This window comes from Mesoplodon densirostris, chromosome 11 (genome assembly GCF_025265405.1).
Source record: "Mesoplodon densirostris isolate mMesDen1 chromosome 11, mMesDen1 primary haplotype, whole genome shotgun sequence".
In the NCBI taxonomy this organism is placed as follows: domain Eukaryota; kingdom Metazoa; phylum Chordata; class Mammalia; order Artiodactyla; family Ziphiidae; genus Mesoplodon; species Mesoplodon densirostris.
This window is the reverse complement of record NC_082671.1, coordinates 23963427-23990456: the sequence shown is the minus strand read 5'-3', so window position 1 is coordinate 23990456 and position 27030 is coordinate 23963427. Positions and strand designations below refer to the sequence as shown.

Genomic DNA, 27030 nt, shown 5'->3' with positions numbered 1-27030 from the left:
TGAATCCCCTACTGGATTATATGGTTTTAAGAGGAGGAACTCAGTATTATGTATCTCTTATCTTTGAAACACAATTTTGGTAAGTATGTCCTTTTAAACTTTATATTATTAAAAGTTTCTTTTTTTTTTATTTAAAAATTATTTATTTATTTATTTTTGGCTGCGTTGGGTCTTCATTTCTGCACGAGGGCTTTCTCTAGTTGCGGCAAGTGGGGGCCACTCGTCATCGCTGTGCACGGGCCTCTCACTGTCGCGGCCTCTCTTGTTGTGGAGCACATGCTCCAGACGTGCAGGCTCAGTAATTGTGGCTCACGGGGCCAGCTGCTCCGTGGCATGTGGGATCTTCCCAGACCAGGGCTCGAACCCGTGTCCCCTGCATTGGCAGGCAGATTCTCAACCACTGGGACACCAGGGAAGCCCATACACAAAAGTAGAGAGAATACTATGGTGAACACTCATGTACCCATCACCCAGCTTCGATTTTTTATCAACTCATAGCCAATCTTGTAGTAAGTACTTTGATTTTTTTAATCTGTAGTGACTCTATTTTTTCAGGAAAAAAAATCTTTAACAGTTCTTTAACTTGACATTCTAGACCCTTAACTACCTTTATTACCTACTCAGTCACAATTTATTAAACATCTAAACTGTTCCAAGCACTGTGCTGAAATACTGTAAATAAGCATTTGCTACATTAGATTCTTTGCAATTCCCTACAGATGCTCTGCTGTTTCGTACTCCTATGCACATCATATAAGATGCATTAATTCTCTCTTCCTTGTATGAAAAGCCCACACTTCCATCCCTACCTCGATTTTGTTCCCCTGTTGATCATCCACTCAGCTTTAAACCTCATTTTAAACGTTTCTTTATTGATAAAACCTTTCCTGAAACCCTGGAGTAAGTTAGTTGCTCCCAATCTTCAGAATTGTTCCTTGTACTTGTTATTACACTTAATGCATTGAGGTTTAATTATCCATACATGACTCTAATTCACTCACCACCATGAGCTACTTGTGGGCAGTAAACATATTTTAACTGTTTCCATATTTCCAATGCCTAGCACCTAGCATTTAGCCTGACACTTAGAAGACTCTGAATGCATACTTATGGACTAAATGAATGAATTTCCTAGCATAATGATTTCCATATGTTACTAAATAAACATTTATTGAATTTAATTTAATGAACACAGTCCAAAGAATGTAACCCACAGGAAGAACAAGAGTTAAAAAATACAGAGCAATAAAATGGATAACTAACAAGAACCTGCTGTATAAAAAAATAAATAAAATTCAAAAAAAAATACAGAACAAAGGTGAGGTTAGAATGAGATAGAATAAATGGGCAAGCTTCACAGAGCACCTTTCCTGCCTTTCCCCTGGAGCTCTATTCCCATCTCCATCCAAGGTGTTTTGGGCTTTGTCAAAAATCTAGGATAGGTTGCCTGCCTTCTTTTTCTAGACTTGAAGCAGTCCTTAAGGCTCTAGTTATCTATATCTTGGATTTGGGAATCTTGTCAGTTTTTGTGTTTCCTTTCAATTCTTAGGAATAAAAACTCATCTGCAAAGCTGCTGGGCCCATTTGCTTCACAGGTTGCCAGTGTAACTCTGACATGAGCAAGGAACCCCAGCCAATATTCTTCCCAAGCTGTTAGAGTATTTTGGAGCCAAGGTAATGAGGCCCTCTTCTGCTTACTGACACATCTGTCATCAGCTGTCCACTGCAGGCACAGGGAACTGCAATGCTAAAGTGTGGAAGAGAGGGAATGGGGTTAATTCAGGGAAGTGAAATTAATTCAGCATGGCCAGCATAGAGGAGTTGAGTTGCAGCAAGAACCTGGAGAGCTGGACAGGTGCTACATCATGAAAAACATTATGTGTCATACTCAGGAAGATGGACTGTTATCCTGAATGCTTTTAGCAGAAAACCTTTAGAAGTATATCTTTAAAAAATTTTTATTTTCTTATTCAAAAGCCATACACATTCAATGTAGAAATTTTACAAAGAGCAGAAATGTGCAGAGAAAACCATTCTTAATCCAATCACCTGGAGATAAACTATTTTGATAATGTTTTTTTCAACCTTTCTATGCATATAAACATGAATGCATATTAAAAAAAAAAATTGGGCTTCCCTGGTGGCGCAGTGGTTGAGAGTCTGCCTGCCGATGCAGGGGACACGGGTTCGTGCCACGGTCCGGGAAGATCCCACATGCCGTGGAGCGGCTGGGCTCGTGAGCCATGGCCGCTGAGCCTGCGCGTCCAGAGCCTGCGCTCTGCAACGGGAGAGGCCACAGCGGTGAGAGTCCTGCGTACCGCAAAAAAAAAATAAAGCTTATACTATATACATATATATATATATATATATTGCTTTTTAACTTGCCTTTTCGTAAACACTTCCTGATCAATCAGTTGCCTTTTAAAAAATGATTTTTGAAGGGCTACAAGGTATTCTATTATATGGCTGCATTACAGGTTATTTAATTAACTTCTTATTGTTGGGCATTTAGGTTGTTTTAGTTTTTTTGCTATTGGAAATAACACCTTGAACAGTTTTGTGCACTAATATATATATATATAATTTTTATACATATTTACATACTTAAATCCAAAAGTGCAATTATCACACCAAAGCTGAGTATTTTTAAGATTTCTGATGCAGCTCATGCCATAAAAAGTTGTATGAACTTACACTCTCACTAGTTACATCTTAGAATGTCTTCTCAGCTCTTTCATCCACACTCGAAGTTCTTGTTCTTTTAAAATATTTACAGCTTAGTTTCTTAATTTGATTTTGTGTGTTACTAGTGAATTTGAACTTTTTTTTCATGTGTTTACTGGCCATTTGTGTTTCTTTTCTTCTATTTTTTTTTAAATTCCCTATTCATGTCGTTTGCTAACTTTTACTTTTGGTCATCAACTTGACTTTCCATATGGTTTATTGTTTATGGTGTTTTTTGACTTTAATAAAATTAAAAATTTTAAGTAGCCAAATCTACCAATCTTTTCCTTTATGGTTTCCTCCTTTGCTTTTTTGCTTAGAAAGTTCCTCCACTGAATACTTCTTTGTACGCGGGCCTCTCCCGTTGCGGAGCACAGGCTCCGGACGCACAGGCTCAGCGGCCATGGCTCACGGGCCTAGCCGCTCCGTGGCACGTGGGATCTTCCCAGACCGGGGCACGAACCCGTGTCCCCTACATCGGCAGGCGGACTCTCAACCACCGCGCCACCAGGGAAGCCCCTCTACTGGATACTTCTGATCACTTCTGGTTTGGCGCTGCCAGATTCCAATAGATTTTTGCTCAAATAAACTCTTAAAAGAAAAGTTCCATCATTCTGCGATCTTTTTTTTTTAAACGTGTATTTCTTCTAGCTCTTTTAAGATTTTAATTTTATTTATTACTTTGGGATTTCATTGTGACAATGTGAGGTAGAGTTGTAATCTTTTCTCCCCTATACAGTGCAACTAATCAGCTATCAGACACAATTTACTGAATAATCCATCCACGGATCCACATGCTACCCTTATAATCGCTGCTATCATCGTCCCGGGGTTTCATCTATTGAGAGTTACTGGAAAGAGGGCAGTGAATAAACACCATAGGAATAAATAGTACTACCGTAGGTGTGAACATTTGGACCAGGCAGAGGATGGACAGGAAAAGAGTTGTGCCTATTAATATTACGGTGATTGCTATAGGTTTTTAGTTTAGTAGTGGATTAACCAAATATGGAATTTTCAACATAGTTGCTTATTAAAATAGATAACTGAAAAAGTTAAAGAGCAGTAAAAATAAAGCAGGGCAATCTTCCCCAAATAAATTTGAGTCTATAAACCTAATTCCACAGTCGTCTCACGAGACATCTGTCACATGGACTACTGTCCTTTAAACAGCCCTCACGTATAAAATTTGAGAGAGGAAGTTCAGATGAAGGTCTTGAGTCTTCGAGGATAATTTCACTTAGAGAAAACGAAACTTTATTTTTAATTGTGGTGCTCATCACCAGCGCAATAACCACTACAGAAACAGCACTGCCCCCGTATTTTCATACCATCATCTTCCTGAGGAGCTAAGGCAATTGCGACAGGGAGAAACGATCAACTCTAGCGTTTTGAGCACCAGATTCCTCTTTTTTTTTCCGTTTGCAAAGGAAACGCGGGAAACGGGAACCTGGAGACGTTAGGCCGCAACAGAAAGGGTTATTTTACACTCGAACGGTAGTTTTCGTAAGTGCGAAAGATACCAAAGTGAGAAGTACAGGTTACACCCCAGAACTTCCTGGGGTCGTCGCAGCCCCCGGCGCAAGGGTGCCCGCAGCGCCGCGGGCCGGGAGGAGGCGAGCGCCGCCCGGGCACGCCCCTCCGCTCCCGTCCCCGCCCCCGCCCCGGGGGGCGCCGTCGCCGTGACGTGAGGGCGGGAGGAGGCGTGGGGCCGCGCTGCTGGGCTGAGTGCCGGAACTGGAGACCTCTGCCGGGGCGGGGGGCGCGCGGGCTCAGCGGGGCTGGCAGGTGTGCTGCGCGTGCACCTGGCGAGCGATGGCGCCGGACGCGGGCGCCCCGGGATAGCGCGGGCTAGGTGGCGGCGCCCGGCTGAGGCAGCAATGGAGCTCCTTCGGCTGCTGCTCCTGGCTGTGTTGGCGTCGGAACCGGCGGCGGTCGGCGGAGCCGAGACCGTCGGGAACTCCAGCGAGGGTAAGGTCGGGGGCGCCTGACTGCTGCAACCCAAACTTGGTCTTGCATTTCTTGCAAGGTCAGAGCCCACGCCGGGGTCTGTCCGCGCAGCAGGGGAGGCGCTGAGTTCAGAACCGGCAGGAATGGATCAAGGTCCTTTCCTGCAGAAGGCAAGTCCCATTGCTAAGGAGGCCTTATTGTCAACCTCTTAATTTAGGTTGGGGGAATGGGAAGAGATAGGAAACTCTCTTGTTCAGACACATTATTCTCTCCCTTAGGGTGCAGCCATGTTTGTAGGTTTAATTTAATACATTAAAACACCTCTTTGCTCCCAAGTGGCTGGTCTGAGCGTCTGGACTGCGAGGCTTGATGCAGCCAAGGTGCAGCGGGTTTTTGTACTCCAAAATCTAGGTGCTTTTCAAACTGGTTATGCTCTACGGAGTTTCGGAGGAAAAGTGAACCCAGAATGGGACTTTAGACCATAGGTCATGTGCTTGGTGAATGGATTTTAGCAACAGTTGGTGGTTTGTTAATATAAACGGTAAAAAGCGCTAATTGTATGAAGCTGATAATCATGTGCTTTTCCATGGGGTCAAGAACATTGTTGGTTTTGTTTCGAGCTTAAGAGACTAGTTGTAGTTCTGAAACATAATATTTTCTGAATAATGTGATTCTGTTTCTGAATGCTTATCTGTGAAAAGCACTTGTGCAAACTGAATCCTAGAATTTTTGCCTAGAATTTAAGGCCAAAGCTGAAAAGGGCGGTTATAGTTTTGCAGAAAAAATAGCCTTATTTATAACAGGGCGCTAACATTCACTGCGTGCAGTATGTGCCAGGTGCTTTTCGTGGCAGTGTTATTTAATCCTTACAACCCTGTTAGATAATTATTTTCCTCACTGGTGGAGGATGAACCTGAGGCCCAAGACGATGCTCACTACACAAGTAAACAGCTAAGAGGGGCACAGACAGCAGATGAACCCAAGTGTGTCTTGCTGTAAATTTCATGGTCTTCCACTTCTACAAAGCTGCCCTCCAGTGAGAATGTTTTACTTAGTGTGGTGCTTTACACTTAATTCTTCTCTGAATTCTCATTCCTCAAAATAGAGTCTCTTCTCCCTCCCTCATATGGCTATTTCCATTCTTCCAAGGTGAAGAATCTGAGAGATTGAGTTCGCAGACGATCAGACGAGAGAAGTAATTTGAGAAATTAATGTTTTCCAGACACTGTTTCTCACCTCTTTTCTGTGATTACAGCACTGTTATTTCTTCAGCCACATTCTTCTTCTGGCCTTGCATCAGTATTGCTGTTCTGTGCAGGAGAGGGACAGCAGGTGGGAACTTGGCTGCTGAGGGTTAATGAAAGCTCATATTCTCCACATCTGTCAGATGAAGATCAGAGTGGAAATTAAGGAAGATTTAGTTCCAGACTTGCATGATCCTCCTGGAAAATGTCTGGATTTCTATTTGAGGATTCTGATGACTATACAAACTCGAAATTGAGTAGCTGCTGTAAGTTAGGAGGATTTACCCATCTTTAGCAGGAAGAGCTAAACACCTTGAGTAGTGGCTTAGAAGCTAAGTGAATCTTTAAACGTGGCAGATCGAGTTCTAGAATGTCTGAGGATGGTGCTTTCTGTGACCAGCAGGAGATGAACTATACATCTAAACAGTTTTCCCTTCTCTTGGAGTCCCGGTTCCCTGCTACCCTGAACACCTTTCATTATTGATTCAGGTTCATATCTGGTAACTCACAGGAACTTACCTAGTGATAGGAGTTGAGCAGAGTGCTATTTGAACCTTCTCAAGTTTGTGCTGTCCATAATGCTTAAGGAAGGTAGCAGGCCACTTGTATAGTTAGTTGCAAGTGTTCTCTTTCTCTCAAAAGTGTGTGCATTTTTGTGTTTCCTTTCACCTTTTAGGGCTAATGAAAATTCATAAGAAAGTATCAATGAGAAATTGGATGGGGCAGTTGAATGCTGGCTAGCTCAAGTAGCTGAACGGTTTTTGTTTTTAATACTCCATCTGAAGAGAATTATGAAGATTAAGCGTTGACAAATCTGTCCAGAATTTTTCTGTTGAGTTAAAGCAGAAACAATGGAGGTACATTTCAGTAAATAGTAAAAAGGAAGAGGTGGAAAATTTTAAGGTTGCAAGTTTAGGATCTGATTGAGAAAGAAAAGGAACATATTGGGACTGGGCAGCTCTTATTTATTTATTTATTTATTTATTTATTTTATTAGTTTCTGCTTTATAACAAAGTGAATCAGTTATACATATACATCTGTTCCCATATCCCTTCCCTCTTGCGTCTCCCTCCGTCCCACCCTCCTTATCCCACCCCTCCAGGCGGTCACAAAGCACCGAGATGATCTCCCTGTGCTATGCGGCTGCTTCCCACTAGCTATCTACCTTACGTTTGGTAGTGTATATATGTCCATGCCTCTCTCTCGCTTTGTCACAGCTTACCCTTCCCCCTCCCCATATCCTCAAGTCCATTCTCAAGTAGATCTGTGTCTTTATTCCTGTTTTACCCCTAGGTTCTTCATGACATGTTTTTTTCTTAAATTCCATATATATGTGTTAGCATACGGTATTTGTTTTTCTCTTTCTGACTTACTTCACTCTGTATGACAGACTCTAGGTCTATCCACCTCATTACAAATAGCTCAATTTCGTTTCTTTTTATGGCTGAGTAATATTCCATTGTATATATGTGCCACATCTTCTTTATGGGCAGCTCTTTTTAGAGTGGAATTATTGGAAGGGAAGAATGACTCTGGGTAGGAATGGAGGAAGGGTATGAAAAATAGAAAAGGGTCCCCTGCTGTAGGTTAGATGGGAAGAAACATTTTTGCCAGAAAAAGCAGAGCCACTGCTTTTTAGAGGAGCGCTACAGCGTAAGTGCTCAGTCTCGTGTTAGCCATTTGCCCTGTAATATCCTTCTTTTTTTTTTGTAAAGCATTGGGCCTTCGTTGCTGCGCATGGGTTTCTCTCTAGTTTCAGAGAGCGAGGGTTACTCTTCGTTGTGGTGCGCGGGCTTCTCATTGCGGTGGCTTCTCTTGTTGCAGAGCACGGGCTCCAGGTGCGTGGGCTTCAGTAGTTGTGGCACGCGGGCTCAGTAGTTGTGGCGCACGGGCTTACTTGCTCCGCGGCATGTGGGATCTTTCCGGACCAGGGCTCGAACCCATGTCCCCTGCATTGGCAGGAGGAGTCTTAACCACTGCACCACCAGGGAAGCCCTGCCCTGTAATATCCTTGATGTGCTGTCTTTCCTGTCCACTCCTCAAGTCATAAGATCTAATTATCCCTCAAAAAATGTTTCTGATTCATCCTTTTCCAGATGACTTAGAAGTGCAGTTAAGTTCCTGTTAACCTCTTCAGGATATATTTTTGTATTTGTGTCTTCCTTTGCCATGTCTGTTTTTATGAGTAGAAATGAAATGCAGTTTCTGCCAGGCTGGACTGTTAAAGTTGTCTTGACTTTGAGTATATTTCCTTGTTACTCTGTGGAGGTCACTTTCTCAACTCGCTGTTCGATGTGCTGGGCATTTTATACCTGTTAGACCTCCTCTTCCCACTAGTTTATTTGTAGGGGGACCATACTGACTGCCTGCATTTTTTTTTTTTTTTTTGATAAGGACATGAGCCTCTGAAACATTGGAAAGCTAATAGAAACTAATAATGATATTTTATTGTGTAGTATTGGACAGTTTACAAATTTTTTCCCATTTGATACTTTCAGCAGCCACATGATGTGTGCACCACAGTTACCTGCATTTTACCATGAGGGAACTGAGGCCCATAGGAAATAATTACTTGTCTGAGGTCACAAAATTCAACTATCATTTACCAAACATTTACTGTGTGCCAACCAGGTGCCTGGCACTGTGTGAGACTCCGGAACATCAAATATGACAGAGCCCTGCAAGTCAGGACTCAAACCATAACTGGTTTGTTTAATATACAGTAGTCTATAAAAATTGTGAAATGGCTCTTGGATTGCCAGAGGATTTTCACACAAAAGTTAGATAAAGATAACTAAGAATAGGAAAAAATATAGCTTTCCTTCCCTAATTCATCAAATGTTGTGTTAGGAGTTCTCACACCTGGCTGGACATTAGAATCACCTGGAGAGCCTTGAAAAAAAGGCATGTTGGTGAAGAGACAGCTAGAAATTGAAATAGAAAATAAAAAGTAAATTTATAATACCATCAAGAAATATTAAATATTTAGGGATAATTATAATGGGATATGTTACAATCTCTATAGAGAAAACGATCCAACATTCTTGAGTTAAATTAAGAAAATAAATAGAGGGATATCTCAAATTCGTAGATTAGAAAAATTCTGTGTTATAAAGGTATCATTTCTCCCTAAATTAATACATTCAGTGCCATCTCAGTCAAATCCCAGCAGAGTTTTTTTTGTGGAAATTGACAAGCTGCTTTCTAAAATTTATATGGAAATGAAAAAGGGCCAAAAATACTCAAGACAGTCTTGAAGAGGAAGAACAATTTGGGGCAGAAATTAAGACAGTGTAATATTGGTGTTAGGATAGGCAAATAGACCAGTGGTACACAGTTAAGAGTCCAGAAATAAACCCTCACATATGTCACTTGACTTATGTGAAAGGTGGAATTGCTGAGCAGTAGGGAAACTACTTTCGATAAAGGTTGCTATGTCAACAGGATATTCATATGGGAAAATGAACCTTGACCATCCCGCCTCACACCATACATAAAAATCAGTTTCAGGTTGATTTTAGACTCAAATGTGAAAGGTAGAACAAAGTTCTAGAAGTTAACATGGGGAATGTATCTTCCTGATCTTGGAATATGTTGGCAAAGAATTCTTTAAAATCATAAAGGAAAAACTTGAGAAATTGGACCACATTAAAATTAAAACTTCTGTTAATCTAAAGGTAACGAGAGTGAAAAGACAAGCTATAAGAGTGGGAGGAGATATCTGTAACACATATCTGACAGAATACTCGTATCCGTGATGCCTAAAGAGTTCCTAAAATTCAATAAGGACAGATAATCCAGTTTTTAAAATGGGCAAAAGGCTTAACAGACCCTTTCACAAAGAGGATATTTAAATAACCAATAGGTAAAACAAAATGTTCTTACCAAGCATTGGTGAGAGTATTGTGTAACTGGAATACCTTCTCACAAGCTGATAGAGGTCTAGATTGGCAAAACCATGTTGGATAACTGTTCAGGAGTATCTACTAAAATTGAACATAAGTATACCCTGTTACCTGATAATTCTACTCATAGGTTCTACCCAATAGAAATGTGTACATGTGCACCAAAAGACACATACAAAAAATTGTCTGAATGGAGTTATTTATAATTACTCCAAACTGGAAATAGTCCAAATGTGTGTTAACAGTAGAATAGAGAAATAAATTGTGGTATATTTATTTCATGAAGCATACAACAATGAAAGTGAATGAATAACAGTTACGGTAGCAGCTGGGATGCATCTCACAAATAAAATGTTGATTTTTAAAAAGCTAGACACAAAAGAATTCATGCTGTATGATTCCATTTAATTAAATTTCAAAAAAGAAGTCCATCTGTGGTGTTAAAAGTTAGGATCATGGTTACCTCTGGGGAGGAGGGAAGAGGTAGTGATTGGAAGAGGCCACCAGGAGACCTCTAAGAGGTCAGAGTGCTGTTTCTTGATCTGGCAGTGTAAACTTTGTGCACTTCTTTGTAGGCATGTGTTTTTTTTTTAATTTAATTAATTAATTTATTTAGGCTGCGACTGGTCTTAGTTGCAGCCTGCAGGATCTTCTTTGTGGCATGCGGGATTTTTTTTTTTTCTTTTAAATTGCGGCATGCAAACTCTTAGTTGCGGCATGCATGTGGGATCTAGTTCCCTGACCAGGGATAGAACCTGGGCCCCCTGCACTAGGAGCACCAGGCAAGTCCCTGAATGTTATTTTAATGAGTATTTGTTTTGTAATTGATACTTGAACCCTAACCCCAGGAATTTTGATTTAGCTGGTTGGAGAGGGGCCCAGGCAACGATGTCTTTTAGAAAGCACCTTCAGATAATTGTAACATACAACCAAGGTGGATAACCACTGTATTAGAATTCCTTTCTAAGAAGGACACCTCATGAGCACTACAGAAAATATGAAAAATAGGAAATGTGTAAAGAAAAGAAAACATTATTTAAAATACACCCCATAGGTACCTGTTTTTTTGTTTTTTTTTTGCGGTACGCGGGCCTCTCACTGTTGTGGCCTCTCCCGTTGCGGAGCACAGGCTCCGGACGCGCAGGCTCAGCGGCCATGGCTCACGGGCCCAGCCGCTCCGCGGCATGTGGGATCTTCCCAGACCGTGGCACGAACCCGTGTCCCCTGCATCGGCAGGCGGACTATCAACCACTGCGCCACCAGGGAAGCCCGGTACTTGATTTTTTTTTTTTTTTTTTTTTGCAGTTTGCGGGCCTCTCACTGTTGTGGCCTCTCCCGTTGCAGAGCACAGGCTCCGGACGCGCAGGCTCAGCGGCCATGGCCCACGGGCCCAGTCGCTCCGCGGCATGTGGGATCTTCCCGGACCGGGGCACGAACCCATGTCCCCTGCATCGGCAGGCGGACTGTCAACCACTGCGCCACCAGGGAAGCCCCCGGTACTTGTTTTTAATAGCCCTACTTACTTTGTCAAGTGACCAGTTTTTAAAAAATAATGTATACAGTGTCTCTCCCCTTTGTTATCTGGCTTCTTTCTGGTTCTTGTCACAGGCAATTGACTGGGGAAGGAGGGTTAGTAGGCATCATCTTCCTTTTGGAAGCTTTCGGAAATCTGTTTCTGGAATGGCAGGTGTTCTTCTCGAAGAAGTCGGAAGCAGAGACTGTCACTTACTGTTTTGGTCATGATCATTTTATATTCTCACAGAAGCTGTTTGTTTTCATTTCTGATTTTCTTAATGAGAACAAGACTTCTTAGTTATTTTAACCATTTAAAATCAAAGGTGATCTGCTACACCGTCACAGCAAAAACCTTCTCAAATAGGTTTATTGCCTGGCATATATATGTACAGACACACACACATATGTATATTTTTTTTCTAGAGTATTCTTTCACAAAATAGAACTGTCTTATTTCTTATTTCTTATTCATGCTGGAATGGTAACAGCTTATATGTTCATTAGTAAGGGATTAGTTGAATAATCATGTTTACCTAGAATGGAATATTATATAGCTTTTAAAATGATAAAGCTAGAATTATCTGTTGAGGTGGAAAGATATCTAAGATCTATGAAATGGCTATACCAAACATATTTGTGTCCTTCTTTTTCCATCTACATAGAGATGCTCATGCTGATATCTGCCTAAATCCTGAAAGATGTATACCAAACTGTTAATAGTGATTATTTCTGTACCGTGTACTTGCTGGAGGAGTTAACTTTCTCTACAGATCTTGCCTTTTAAAATATGGCTTATGTATGATCTGGAACAATATTACCATTTTAAGGGAAAAACAAAACAGGTGACACCCGTTGAGTGTTGAGAGTGTCACCATTTTGTCTAAATTGTGTCCCTGTTTTATAAATTTCACATGAAGAGTTGAGGTACAACCTGTGTTTTGAGCGCCATCAAGGAAGGAGGTTGCTTTCAAACTGTGCATTTCCTTTCTGGTAAGAACGCCTCATTATTGCTATAGAAATCTGATAAACAGTAAAATGTGTAAAGAAAAGGCACTTAGGGCTTCCCTGGTGGCACAGTGGTTAAGAATCCGCCTGCCAATGCAGGGGACACGGGTTCGAGCCCTGGTCTGGGAAGATCCCACATGCCGTGGAGCAAGTAAGCCCGTGCGCCACAACTACTGAGCCCGCGTGCCACAACTACTGAAGCCCACGCACCTGGAGCCCGTGCTCTGCAACAAGAGAAGCCACCGCAATGAGAAGCCCGCGCACCACGACGAAGAGTAACCCTCGCTCTCTGCAACTAGAGAGAAACCCATGCGCAGCAACGAAGACCCAATGCAGCCAAAAATAAATAAAATAAAAATAAATTTAAAAAAAAAGAAAGAAAAGGCACTTAACATACATTCCCAGGAATACCTACTTTTATTACCCCTACTTATTTTGTTAAGTTACCAGTTGTTTAGTAGTACATTTTAATTTCTATGGTCCTGTCTTTCCTTACTGTCTTTTAAATCACTGAAAGTTTTGGTTCTCCAAGTATTTCTGAGTTGTGATTTATCTTCACCCTTGTGTGATAGATTAAGGAAACGTTAAGAAAACAAACACTTCACTAACTGATAGCTTCAATCTCTTCCAGGGCTTATAAATGTTCTGGGTAGTATTTTGATTCAAGGCCCATGTAATGGGAGACAGATGTAAAGATCATCGAAAATTTCTAAAATAGGCTTAAGGGCAAATTTAAGTGTTAGTTAAGTGATTATAACCTTTACGAATTTACTTACATCAGTTCTGGTCACAGTATTCAATAGGCAGAGCGACTAGTCCATAAGTGCTAAAATAAGTATTTGTCAAATAGAGAAAATGGGATGGGGAGGGACTGAAAAAACAGAAAAACTGAAAATGTAACTCGAAAAGGCAGGCCGGTAAATGAGCTGAGTGCTTTGGACAGTTAAAGGATGGAAATCCAATTAATTCCTAGGAAAAGAAACAGACTGCTCTTAGACTGGAATTTGTGGATAGTTTTAAGAGTTGGAAGGTGGGGAATGGATGGGACCAAAGTTAAAGTGCAATACATGAAAAGTTTTTAGGGCCATTTACCGAGGTCCACTTAATTTTATGTAGAATTTCCTAATAAAGTAATCCTGATGCTAGGAAGACCTGGAATATTAAAATGTTCCTTGTTCCCCTTTAAAAAAAACAAAAACAAACCCAGAAATCTCCCCACGTTTTCCAGACTTCTGTAGATTCTGTTAGCCACTTCCTAATATTTTTACCTCTATTCAGGCTGGAGTTTTGTTCCACATAAAAGGTGAAATGTCTTTCCAGTTACATAAATAGAAAATACACCACCTTCATTTGTCATTGTTACAACTATTAAAATTTTCTCTGGATTTTTAGAAATTAAATTAGAACCACAAATAACCTTTTTTTCTACAATCAATTAAAAAATTAAGTTATGAAAATAATATAATAACATCATGGAGTTTGGGGAAATTTTATAGAGAGTAACCTTTATTCTAGTTCTAGCAATGTTTGTATGTTCTGTTTGGCTTTCTTGGTTAGCCTTTCTTGATAGTCTTTTTTTTAATCATCCAAATGGAGTACTTGTGTTAACTACAAGAACAACAAAAAGTGCTGAAAAAAATTAGCGTTCTTAGGAAACAGTACAGAAGAATGAGTTAGTGTCTGGAGTGTTTTCTTTTAGCTCCCACTGACCCAAATTTCCTTCTAAAATAAAACATGATCCTTCCACTGTGGGACTCTGGTGAATATAATCTTTACCGCATCAACTACTTTTCATCTCTATTAAATTGAAATCTTTTTTCCTATTTTTAGGTTCCAGCCCCCAAGACTGCTTATGTAATGCTTGCAGGCTCCTCTGCTGTTTACGCAAAGACACACTGACTCTAGGGCAGGGGGTGAGATGGGAACCCAGAACCACACAGAAGTCAAAGCAGCCTATTTAGTGGATTCCTTGAGAATTAGGTTGGAAAAGGAAAGAACTGGTGAGCAGCTGGGAGATAAGACACAGTGAGTGAGTGAAACACAAGCAGACAGTGGAGGCAAGTGGACAAATGGGAAAGCCTAGGTGAGGTGTTGGAGAATTTGGTATACCTTATCTTTTATGTGGACTCTGAACTTGATCCTTAAACAAACAAACGAAAAGCTCCTTCTTCCAGAAGCCCTGTGATTCATGAAGTTCCTGGTGTGGACACTCAATAGACATTTTTGCCTGTGATGATGACATCTTCCTTTGCAAGCTGAGTACTTCAGTCCCATTTGACAGATGAAGAAATTGAGGTTTAAGGGAATTAAGTAACTTGCCTGAGATCACACAGCTAGTAAATGGTGGGGTAAAATTGAAGCCAGATGTGTCTCTCTAGCTGGGCTGACTTCAGAATTCACTAGATTGTAATAATCTTTAGTACCCGTGCGTTCACGATTGTTAGTAACTCATCAGGGTTGTTAATCCTTAAATTCAGGGACTCTGTTCTGAATAGAGTTGTTATTGCTGCTACCAGAAGGGGGATTTTCCTGGGCTCTGGGAGCCAGGCACCTTGAACAGCCTATTTTTCACATCTCTTGAAATACCTTTCTTCCCCTTAGGTTCTCAGTTCCACCCTTCCTAGCGGAGTCGGGCAGTTTCACCCCTTTGAGCTTCATTGTCCTCATCAGTGAAATAGGAGCCGTAATAATAATATTTATCTCAACGGGTTTTTCTGAGGATTAAATTAGCCATGCATTTGTGTTTAAGTATGCAGTTTGTACAAATCATTGTTAGAGATATAAGTGTTACAATGAAGCGTTTCTCTCATTGTAGGTCTTCTTGAATTTTCTGTGGGGAAATTTACATACTTGGAGCTCAAGAAGCCCTTTCCAGAGGAAGCTATTTTGCGTCATATTTCCAGCAATGTTACTTTTCTTATTTTCCAAATACATTCACAGTATCAGAATACAACAGTTTCTTTTTCTGAGGTAAGTACAAAGAGTTACTTCCATAAAAGCCATTTCCACATTTTGGGGTCTTGTATTTAGCGTGAGTGTTAGAAATTTTTTTTTTTTTTTTATAGACACTTTTTTTTTTGGCTGTGTTGGGTCTTCGTTGCTGCGTGCGGGCTTCTCATTGCAGTGGCTTCTCTTATTGTGGAGCACGGGCTCTAGGCGCACGGGCTTCAGTAGCTGCAGCGTGCGGGTCAGTAGTTGTGGCTCGCGGGCTCTAGAGCGCAGGCTCAGTAGTTGTGGCGCACGGGCTTAGTTGCCCCATGGTACGTGGGATCTTCCCGGACCAGGGATCGAACCCATGTCCCCTGCATTGGCAGGCGGGTTCTTAACCACTGAGCTACCAGGGAAGTCCCGAGCATTAGAATTTGATGCCACTTTATGTCTTAAATTTTTTTTCTTTTTTTAACAGGAAGGGAAAAAAAAGAGTTCATTTACACGTACAATGTGCGTATATGTGGGAGAACGCAGTAATGCGTAATTCCAAGAGGTGGTTAGAATTTGGGGCCCCTATACCATCTTAACAAAGGGTGATAAATTTGTGGAGAAGTGTATGTCTTAAATTTTTTTTAAAAAAAATCAAGATTGGGTCCTGTCAAGTTAGTGGTTTAGACTGGCTAAGAGGTGAGTATCACAGGCCTTTCTTGAGTGGTGACCTAAAGAGGGGTGATGCTCCTGAGTTTGGGGGAGGGTGGCTTGTACCAAATGTCTCCTGTCTGCGGTTAAGCTTCCCTCATACTTCCCACCTTTTCTTTTTCTTACCCTACTGTGTCCTCGGTGATTTTTACCTGAGAGTACATTTTAATGGGTTTGCTTTGTCGTTCAGCCATTTAGTGTTGAAGTTTATTAAGACTCCTGTAGGATCAGCTTTCTTCTTTGGAGTCTCATGGAAACAAAGAATCCTAACACTCAGTTTTAACCAGTGCAGTACTTTGTTTCCAGTGGCATTGAGGACCCTGTTACAGAGGTCATCCCTACACCCCTGAACCTCAACCTCAGCTCTGGGAAGGTTTTCAAATGTCCTGGGTCAGCTTAAGCTATTAAGGCTCTGCCATTTATGTTAACCTTTTAAAATTTATTTCTATTTAGTCTATATGACCCCCTAGACAAATAAATGAATTTCAGTCTGTATAAAGTTGTGCTGCATTTTTATTTGTCCTAAGCCTACCTTCTAATATTCTGGTATTTGCTAAACAGAGCCGTCTTAGTCCAATTCCTCTATATCTTATGGGCATGGGTCACAGTATCTTTCGAACTAAGTATTTGGTATTTTTTGTTCCTGCTTTCCTGTCTCTGCCACGAAGGTTTTGAAGTTGTGTGTGGTGATCTGATAGACTAGAAACGGAAGGGTTTGTTCAAGGAAAAGAGGAAGGAGTAAGTTATGTTAATTGAAGAGATAACAGTGTCTATGACCCATATATATATATGTTTTTTTTTATGACCCATATATTGATTTTGCCTGAGTTCTTTGCAGCCAGAGCAGAAATCAAAGCATGTTAAATTTCATAACTTTTCTTACATGCCAGTTCTTGAGGGGAAGTGAAGTTTTTTTCTGGCACTAAATTCAAATGGAAACTTTCTATTCAGGCCCTTACATAGGATGCATAGTAAAATGGCACAGAGATAATTTCCTTCTTAATAATATCATAGCAGAGACAACATTTGAAGGAAGAGAAAGGATGGAGAAAAAAGGCATTTATATTTATTGCATGCCCACTGTGTGCTAGGCCAGCGATCCTTAAGCTCCTGGGGTCATAGACTTGGAATTTGCTGAAATCTCAGGACTCTCTACCTGGCAAAATGTATGACTTCATCTGTATTATTTCATGGGGACCTCTGGAAACTCACTGGGCCTTTGGGGCTCCTAGTTAGGAACCCTTGCATTTGGTTTTCCACGTAGTTAATTTAATTCTCGTAACAGTTCAACCAAGTAGTTCTAATGCCTATTTTTACATTTGAGGAAACTGAGGTTAGATAAAGGGAGGCCAGCATTACTAATGTGACAAAAATGGCCTAGATGAATAGCCTCTTGGTCCTCGATTTTCATGCAGAAAGGATCTTAGTTATCCTGAATTATAATTGTGTTCCTTTCTTGGACTGCCTTTAGTTCTCACTGTATTTATACTGCTGAGAGGATGATAACCAGAACTGCACATAGCTCTAGAAGTGAGTCTGTGAAGAGAACTTTCTGTTGTAACTTCCTGATGAAGTGTGGCACTTTGGAGTTTTTGGGTCATCTTGGCAGTTACTTCTTTGAAACTGCTGACCCTGTAGTTCCTCACTTAGTATTTGGGTCATTCTCTTTTACGCTTGTCAAATTGAAACCCATCTGGCACTTTTTTCTATTTCCTTAGCTTTAAGAAAACACTCTGCATCTACTACCTCTTAACTTAATACTTTGTTATTCAGAAAGCTTTCCCAGCATATGGGAGCAGGGGATAGGAGAGTGGCCAGGGGGTGAGGAAGGGTTAGAACAGGGCACAAAGAAGGTGATCTGTGTGTTCACTGTCTTGGTTGTGGTGATGATGTCACAGGTTCCTACATTTACCAAAACCTACCATTAGTATACTTTATGTGTAATTTATAATATGTTACTTACAACTCAGTTTTTTTAAAAAGCTTTTCAAGAACTGAACTCTTTGGGGGCAGAGCTTGTATTTTTGTCTTGGGAGTGGTCAAGTTAATTTGTATATCGGGACCACAGATGGAGGCTGCCCCAATGGCTTGGTCCACGTCACAGATCTAAACCTAAGTCAGCCTGCACTTACAGGGAACCCCTGTCAAGGAAACCTAACTTACACTGATCACAATCTTCCCGCTCAGCTTAGCCTAGAAAACAGGACCCGCTCGACTTCTAAGGAAATGCTGACCTAGCCAAGCATGCCCTTCTAATGCTCTAAAAAACTAGTTCATGCCCCACATCCCTTGGGAATAGGACTCCACAGCTAGTGAGGCACTGTCCTCCCCCAATCCGTGGGTTGTTCTCCCTTGAATAAAGGACATCAGACTCATCACGAAATTGTTTTAGTTTTGTCATTCACCCAGTAGTCCTTACCCAGTAGTCTTAGTACTTGACATAATAGATCCTGAGGGAATTGAAAAGCTTGGGGATTTTTCTGTGTATCTGTTATTCCTGATCAAAGACGTATATTTTATTTTATTATTATTATTTTTTTATTTTATTTTTTTTTTTTTGCGGTACGCGGGCCTCTCACTGTTGTGGCCTCTCCCGTTGCGGAGCACAGGCTCCGGACGCGCAGGCTTAGCGGCCATGGCTCATGGGCCCAGCCGCTCCGCGGCATGTGGGATCTTCCCGGACCGGGGCACGAACCCCTGTCCCCTGCATCCGCAGGCGGACTCTCAACCACTGTGCCACCAGGGAAGCCCAAAGACGTATATTTTAAATAGTTCCTCCATGTGTATGTGTGGGCACGTGCACATAGTGGTGAAAAGAATTCTTTAACCATCTAAGGAAGGTCTGTGTTTATTCCTTTTTGCTTTGAGAAGCTTTGGATTAGGGCATGCGCACTAGATCCACCCCAAAATTTAAGCTCTCTGCTCGACTCCCGATTCACGATGACTCTTCTTTCCTTATTGCAGACTCTCCTTCCCAATGCCTCGGGAACAGGCACTGACAAAGGACTGGTTTTCATTCTTAGACCAGAGCAGAGTATATGCACTTGGCACTTGGAGACTTCAGACCCTGAGCCTGTCCAAAATGTGGCCATTCCACTCTCCTACTCGGAAAGCGGTAACCTTTCTATTGTCGACTCCCCATTACTCTCCAGAATGCGGGACTTGTGTGTGAAAATTTAGGGAAAACTATAATCCTATTAAAAGTGTTTATTATAAGTACAATACCTTGAGTCAGAAAGGTATTAACAGCAGGGGAGTCAGAGAATTAGCATGATGACTGAAAGCCCAGGTAGGGAGTAGGAGAACACATTTATTCATTTGGAAAACATTTAAGGAGCCCTTGGAGAAGCTGTAACAGAAAGACAAGACATGGTCCTTCACACATTAGTTGGTTATCGGAGGCCGAGGAAGACGTGGAAGAAGAATGGGGTGTTTGGAGGATGGTGAACAGTGGGTGTGGCTGGAGCCAGGGTGTGAAGGGCCTGGTGTACAATGTGAGGTTTGCACTCTATGTTGAGGAACATAGCGAGTTTTTTTGTTTGTTTGTTTGTTTGTTTGTTTGTTTGTTGCGGTACGCGGGCCTCTCACTGTTGTGGCCTCTCCTGTTGCGGAGCACAGGCTCCGGACGCGCAGGCTCAGCGGCCATGGCTCACGGGCCCAGCCGCTCCGCGGCATGTGGGATCCTCCCGGACGGGGGCACGAACCCGCGTCCCCTGCATCGGCACGTGGACTCTCAACCACTGCGCCACCAGGGAAGCCCCATAGCGAGTTTTTAAGCAGAGGAATGATCTGATGCATTTCATCTCTTAGAAAGTTAACTCTAGAAGCAGTGTGAGGAGTGGGTTGGAGAGGGCATAGCAGAGTCAAGACAGCACAGCTTTCAGGACTCATAGTGAGACATGAAGATGCGAACAAAGGCCCCTAGAGGGGAATAGAGAGGAGGAGCTGGGTTTGAGATATTCAGAAGGTGGAATTGACAGGACGCAATGACCAGTGGTTATGGATTGTAGAAGTGGGGAGCATGGGCTTCCCATTTGGGCAGCTGGGAGGTGGTTTTGCAAAATAGGCATGGAGATAGGGTTTTTGTGGTGCTGGATGTTTTAGGGGGTTGGGATGAGGTAGATGGTGACTTCAGTTTGGGACACATTGAATCTGAGACCCTTATAGGACACCTGGATGGAAATGTATAGTAGGCAGTTTAAAATAAGGACCTGGAGTGGAGGTGTGAGGTTAGATATCCAACGGAATAGTTGTTAGTAAAAGCCATGGAAGTGAGTGAGATTGTCCAGGCATGAACTTAGAGATTTAGGGGGAAAAAATAATAGCAGATAACTTCCTAGTGCCTACCACGTGCCAGACTGTTTCTGGGGGATGCTAACTGCTGAAGAATAATTGTAAGACTAAGGAGTAGACAGGAAGGTAAGAGGAGAGCCTGGACATCCTGCATTAAGTAAGGAGTGGTAAATAGTACTTTGCAGAGACATCAAGAGAGTGACTGAAAGTGTCCATAGGATAGCACAACCCAGAGTCAGTGGTGGCCTTTAATGAGAGTCATTTTAGTGGCACAATGAGGGTGAAAACTAGATTATAGTGATTGAGGAGTGAAGGTGAGGTAAGGAAATTTACATTCTTTTAAAGTTTGGTAGTAAAGGGAAGGAGAGGTTGCAATAACTAGTAAAGGAGGTAGAAGCCAAAAAGTGATTGGAGTTGAAGAAAGACAGTGTTACATAGCAAAAGGGTAATTACCTGATTGAAAAATGATAGATTTCAAGCTTCCCTCAGGGTCAGTGCACAAAAAAATTTATGAACAGTGGAGTGTCAATTATAGTACACATGCTTTTCTCAAGTGTGGTAAATACTTGTAAATGCAGGGAAAGGAGAGTGTGAAAGAAGAGCATAGAATTCTGAGGAAGGTTCCACAGAATATTGAAACAGTGCACACTGGGTATCTCCATTGCAAATCTGCAGAGTTCCAGCAGTTTATGGAAACTAAGAACCAGCTGTGGGAATGATTGGATGAGTGTATGAAGTTGAGATCTTAAAAGCCTTTAAATGGGTTTACCTTGTTCTTAGCTTCTCCACTTGAGTCCGCTGTATACAGTTCTTTGCATGGAATTGAAGTAATGTCAAGTGACTTCTTTAAGTGTTGTCTTGCTTGAAGTTTATGAATAGGATTCCTAATAAGAAAAGAAGAACTGTTTTAACCACATTACTAATGTAACTTAAATACCCCCAATTTATTTTCTGTTTAATTATACATATGCTATTCTAATACGTGGTCTTGGGGTTCTTGAGATTTTCAAATTTTTACTCTTTTATATATACACATTTACTCTTTTATATATACTTCCAGCAGTGAGGATGACACCATCTTCCTCCCTGCTGAAAGAGTCATGTGAAAAGTGGACACCCTTCTTCTGCATACTAAAATCTAATAAAAACTTCTCTATGTAGGAAAGGCACACATTCAACATTTGGCATACAATTTCAAGGTGTTCATAGAGCCCCTGAAACCCACTCTTGGACCCCAGCTTAAGAATCTCTGCCTCTTCTGACCTTTTTAACTCTAGTGCAGAGGTTGGCAAACTCCAAAGCGCAAGACAGATCCAGCTCGTTGCCTGTTTTGTACATAAAGTCTTATTAGAATATAGCCCAGGGACTTCCCTGGTGGTCCAGTGGTTAAGACTCTATGCTCCCAATGCAGGGAGCCCAGGTTCTATCCCTGGTCAGGGAACTAGATCCTGCACGCTGCAACTAATGTCCCGTGTGCTGCAACTAAGACTTGGCACAGCCAAATAAATAAATAAATATTTTTTTAAAAAAGAAAAGCAACTAAAAATCCGATACTTAAAAAAAACCCAAAAGAACACAGCCCATTCGCTTACATATCATCTATGGCTGCTTTCCTGCCACAAGAGCAGGGTTGAGTAGTTGCCACAGAGACCATCAAGTCTGAAAAGCCTCTAAAATATTTACTATCTGGCCCTTTACAGAAAAGGTCTTCTAATCCCTGTTCCACAGCCCGTAACCTCAGTTATCTTTACCCTTAGCCCATGAGGTAGTGCAAAACTAGAAGCTGTCTATTTAACTTCTATATTGGGAGTTCTTATAAGGGGTGGGGGGTCTGTTTTTCCGAGTGTGGTTTGAATATATATGAATTCTATGTTAAGTAACTTCCTTGTTTTCCATCCAGATCCTATCCCTGGTGGTTGTAATTTGGAGTTTGATTTAGATATCGATTCCAACATTTACCTGGAGTATAATTTCTTTGAAACAACTATCAAATTTGCTCCAGCAAACCTAGGTCATGCGAGGTATGTCCGTCTCCCGACTCCTAAAACTCCTTTTAGGACGTGCATGGCTCGCTGTTGTGTAAATTGAGTAAATTCTCTCAAAATCCATAGTGTCTCTTTAGCAAAATGGAATTGCTTAATTTTTTGGGGGGAATGGAGGTAATTTAAGCTTTGTTACTAATACTCGAGCTGTCATTTACAGTTAATATTGTTTCCCTTCATTCTTAGGAAGAGCCAGATGTTGAGCCTTTATTAGGAGCTTAAGCGTACATCTTAGTTTTTTTAAGGAGTTTTAAATATAGAAAACATTCTGGAGGCATGAAACACTCATATGTTTTGTAAGGATTTTATTATTTTAATTAACATTCTGCCCTAGTTTCTACTTTAATAGTAATGTAACTATTGTAATGTAATGTAACTATAATATAGTATATATTAACTTATTGTGTATATTGTAATGTAACTATAATATAGTATATATTAACTTATTGTAATATATTGTAATGTAATATAACTATAATATAGTAATGTAACTATAATAGTAACATTTGAGTAACATTTGAAATGCTCCCTGTGTATCATCCATGGTGCTGCTAAGTGCTGTGTGTTGTCATTTAATCCTAACAATTTTATGAAGAAGGGGCTGCTGTTCTTATTTTACAGAAAGGCCCCCTAAGGGCTGTTGAGATGAAGTGACTTGCCCACATACACACAGCCAACAAGCAGCAAAGAGGGCAGTTGACTCAGCCTGACTGATACTCAGATCCGGTTATGTAACCATGCATACTGCCTCTCCTTTCTTGGTGGTGCTAAACTTGGAATCGTTGTTGCAGAAGTTTGAAGTTCCAGCTTTTGGTTCCTTCTTAGAGATGAGACTTGCAGCACAAGACATTGATGTTCAGTTTTGTTGGTTGACTTTAGAGGCGCAGATGCTCCGCCGTGTGACGTCAAGACGGGCCAGGACTCCCGGTGGAGGTTACAGTATGACGTCTATCAGTATTTTTTGCCGGAGAACGACCTCACTGAAGAGGCATTGCTAAGGCACCTGCAGAGGATGGCCGAAGTGCCTCAGGTGCAGGCCAGTGCTGTCAAGGTAAATCTGACTCTCAGTAAATCTGACTCTCATAATTTGTGGCCAGACTGTGATGCCTTTGTAAGAGTTGAGAAGGGGAGAAGCTACCAGGAGCTTTTTTTTTTTCTTTTAAACTGTTTTCTTGGTTTTTCTGGGATTCTCACTTTTTCTCTTTTATTTCATTATCACCTTGGGAGTCATTGCTAGTGATATCCCTAAGTAACGTTGGCTTTTGAGGAGATGCGTGTAAATTTTGTTATGTTTTAGTTGCAGCCACATCTATGACCGGTAATCTTGAGCTATGGATGGAAGTGGGTGGTAATTTTCTATGTACTCCCATAACTATTAGATTAAAAAAATTTGGCAAGGGCCTCGCTGGTGGCGCAAGTGGTTGAGAGTCCGCCTGCCGATGCAGGGGATGCGGGTTCGTGCCCCGGTCTGGGAGGATCCCATATGCCGCGGAGCGGCTGGGCCCGTGAGCCATGGCCACTGAGCCTGCGCGTCCGGAGCCTGCGCGTCCGGAGCCTGTGCTCCGCAACGGGGGAGGCCACAACAGTGAGAGGCCCGCATACCGCAAATAAAAAAATTTGGCAAGTCTAAAGGTTATAGTGTTTTGAGAAAAAGTAATGTGAAACTGTGTAACGATATACACGTTATCTTTAATATTTAAACCCAAATGCAAAGTTTCTAACTTGAAGCGAAAATTTTCTTCGAGCTTTTGAAACCCCTGAAAACTCTTGCAACTCCAAGGGTGGGGACAGACCAGCAGCCTTGGCATCATCTGGGAGTTTGTTAGAGTTGCAGACTCTTAGGCTCCACCCCAGAGCTATGGAATCAGCCTCTGTATTTATGATCCCCAGGTGATGCCTATGCAAATTAAAACTTGAGACTCATGCTCTAGATCATTTTTGTGGAGGGCAGGATTTTATCTTTATGTCTTAAAGGGTGCCTGATATCGGTCTAATAAACAAGGTCATCTGTCAGTCTAGTGGTTGGTGGGTAAAGTTTTTCTAGACTGCTAAGATCTTCCTAGAAGGTTGTAGATTATCAGATTACATAGAAAGAAGCGATTGAAACTGGGTGTCTGTGATTAGCCTAGGGGTTCAGCCTGTTGCAGAGTAGGATCTGATTTTGTTGCTGTGTCACCTAGCATGTCATTGCCCCATGCTAAAAGGGAGCCTTGTACAAGAAAACTCAATTGTTCTTATTCACAAATTAGGAAGCTCTATTGGCAAAGTTTGCCTTTGTACATAGGAAATTTTGAAGACCATTTTTATTCTTATGAAGAATGTAAGAATTCTTATAACAGAGTCTTTTTAGTTTACTTCTTAACTTTTGGTTAAGAGCTAGAATATCGTGTGCCAGAATTCAAGGAAACCCTCAACGACTAAGGAGGGCATGTCAAGAAGACTCTGGAGCCTGCTTTTTCTGATTGTTTTTTGTTTTCTTTAGATTTTTTTTTGATGTGGACCATTTTTAAAGTCTTTATTGAATTTGTTACAATATTGCTTCTGTTTTATGTTTTGGTTTTATGGCCGCGAGGCATGTGGGATCTTAGCTCCCTCACCAGGGATTGAACTCGCATCCCCTGCATTGGAAGGCAAAGTCTTAGCCACTAGACCACCACGGAAGTCCCTGGAGCCTGTTTGAAGAGGCTCACACTGGCCATCTCTGGGACAATTCAGTCATCAAAGAGAATGTGATTGATTATGCCTTGATTAAACAAAAACACGTCCATACTGATACTAAAAAAAGAAAAAGGAAAAATGCTCAGTTGCTACTGTTGGAGCAACGTACACAAAATTATACTCTAAAAATTAATAAAGGGAAGGAATTTACCCTGCCTTTTTAAAAGGAGGATCTGTAATTCACTCTCAGTTGATAAGAGAAAGCTCTGCTTTACAGAAGTATGCCAGCTAGTAAATGTAGAAGGAATAATAGAATTAGAAAATCTCCATTTTCTGACCCTCAGTGAAATAATTCAGGCAAGGATCACCAGGTGAAAGAGTGTTGGGGGGAAGGATATTCCCAGGATACCTAAATAGCACCCTCAGATTAATTCTAATTGCAAAGGGAAAACTACTTTCAGAGTGGAGTGATCTGATGGTCTCTACCTTATCCATGTGGTCAGAGTTAGCTTTGCTGATAGTAGGTGAACTTGCATTATGTGCTCATGTGAATGTAGGCTGACTTTATTGCCATAACCTATGGAATATTCTAGCAAAACAGGTTTAACTTGACTTCCTGTTTATAGGAGTTCCTGTTTACAAGAAATGCATAGGATCAAAGTACAAGTTAGACATCTTGAGCACAATCTGATAAATTCAGATTGTGGAGTAATTTGTAAAATAACTTCCTTAATCTTTCAAAGGTGATTCTGGATTGCAGAAATTGGAGATAAACATCATACATGAAACTTGGTTGGATCTTGGTTAAGGGGGAGAAAAGCTATAAAAGACATTTGGGAAAGTTTGAGTGTGGACTGTGTATTAGATAATAAGAAATTATTAATTTTCTTAGGTGAGCTAAGGTATTGTGAGCACATAACCTTGTACTTAGTACCTTGCTATTCAAAGTGTGGTAGATGAATGCATAGCGCTGCATCACCTGAGAGATTCTTAGAAAAGCAGAATCTCAGGTACCTCCTCTGACCAGCAGAATCAGAATCTGAATTTTAACAAGCTCCCCAGTGATTCATAGGCTATTAAGTCTGAGAAACACTGTGTTAGGACATGCATGCTGAAGTATTTAGAAGTGAAATGATTCCTGTAACTTACTTTAAAACGGTTCAGCCAAAAACTGTATATATATATGTGGGGTGGGGAGGAGCAGGAGGGAGGGACAGAGAAGCAAATACGCTAAATCTAAGTGGGGTATATAACGTTTTCATTGTATTATTCTTTGAACATTTCTCTAAGGTTTAATGTCTCATAATAAAAACTTGGGAGAGTAGGAGGTAATGTTAACATTCTGTTGGACTTGACCAATCCTTTGCCCAGAAAACATATATATTTATTTATTTTGTGGTACACGGGCCTCTCACTGCTGTGGCCTCTCCCGTCGCGGAGCACAGGCTCCGGACGCGCAGGCTCAGCGGCCATGGCTCACGGGCCCAGCCGCTCCGCGGCATGTGGGATCTTCCCGGCCCGGGGCACGAACCCGTGTTCCCTGCATTGGCAGGCGAACTCTCAAGCACTGCGCCAGCAGGGAAGCCCCAGAAAACATAGTTTTGAAGGCTAAGCACTATATTTAAACAGTAGAAGTTTTCTAAGAGGCTCCCAATTATTTACTTCTGAAACCCTAACATTTCGTTTTCTCACTTCTGTTAGTAGGAACATATCTGTGTATTAGGGCTACGTGGGGCTTTTGTTTCTCCTATTATATTTTTCCCCTATTTAAAAAACAACCTTTAAAAGGGAATTTTTTTTTTTTTTTTTTTTTGGCGGCACGCGGGCCTCTCACCGTTGTGGCCTCTCCCGTTGTGGAGCACAGGCTCCGGACGTGCAGGCTCAGTGGCCATGGCTCACGGGCCCAGCCGCTCCGCGGCATGTGGGATCCTCCCGGACCGGGGCACGAACCCTTGTCCCCTGCATCGGCAGGCGGACTCTCAACCACTGCACCACCAGGGAAGCCCTAAAAGGGAATTTTTGAAGTGAAGGACTACAGGATAACACAGCTATATGTGATTTTT

The 27030-nt window shown here is 41.5% G+C and overlaps 1 protein-coding gene across 2 annotated transcripts in view; it reads left to right on the top strand.

Annotated features, from left to right (window-relative positions):
- Nucleotides 1–4445: 4445 nt before the first annotated feature.
- TM7SF3 (transmembrane 7 superfamily member 3) overlaps nucleotides 4446–27030 on the top strand; it is a 45979-nt gene continuing 23394 nt past the window's right edge. For both annotated transcript variants that reach the window (XM_060113657.1, XM_060113656.1), the window contains exons 1-5: nucleotides 4446–4695; nucleotides 15160–15314; nucleotides 18939–19089; nucleotides 22168–22288; nucleotides 23189–23360. In XM_060113657.1, coding sequence (XP_059969640.1) covers nucleotides 4605–4695; nucleotides 15160–15314; nucleotides 18939–19089; nucleotides 22168–22288; nucleotides 23189–23360 — 690 coding nt within the window. In that variant the 5' untranslated portion in view covers nucleotides 4446–4604. The remainder of the gene's footprint in view (nucleotides 4696–15159; nucleotides 15315–18938; nucleotides 19090–22167; nucleotides 22289–23188; nucleotides 23361–27030) is intronic.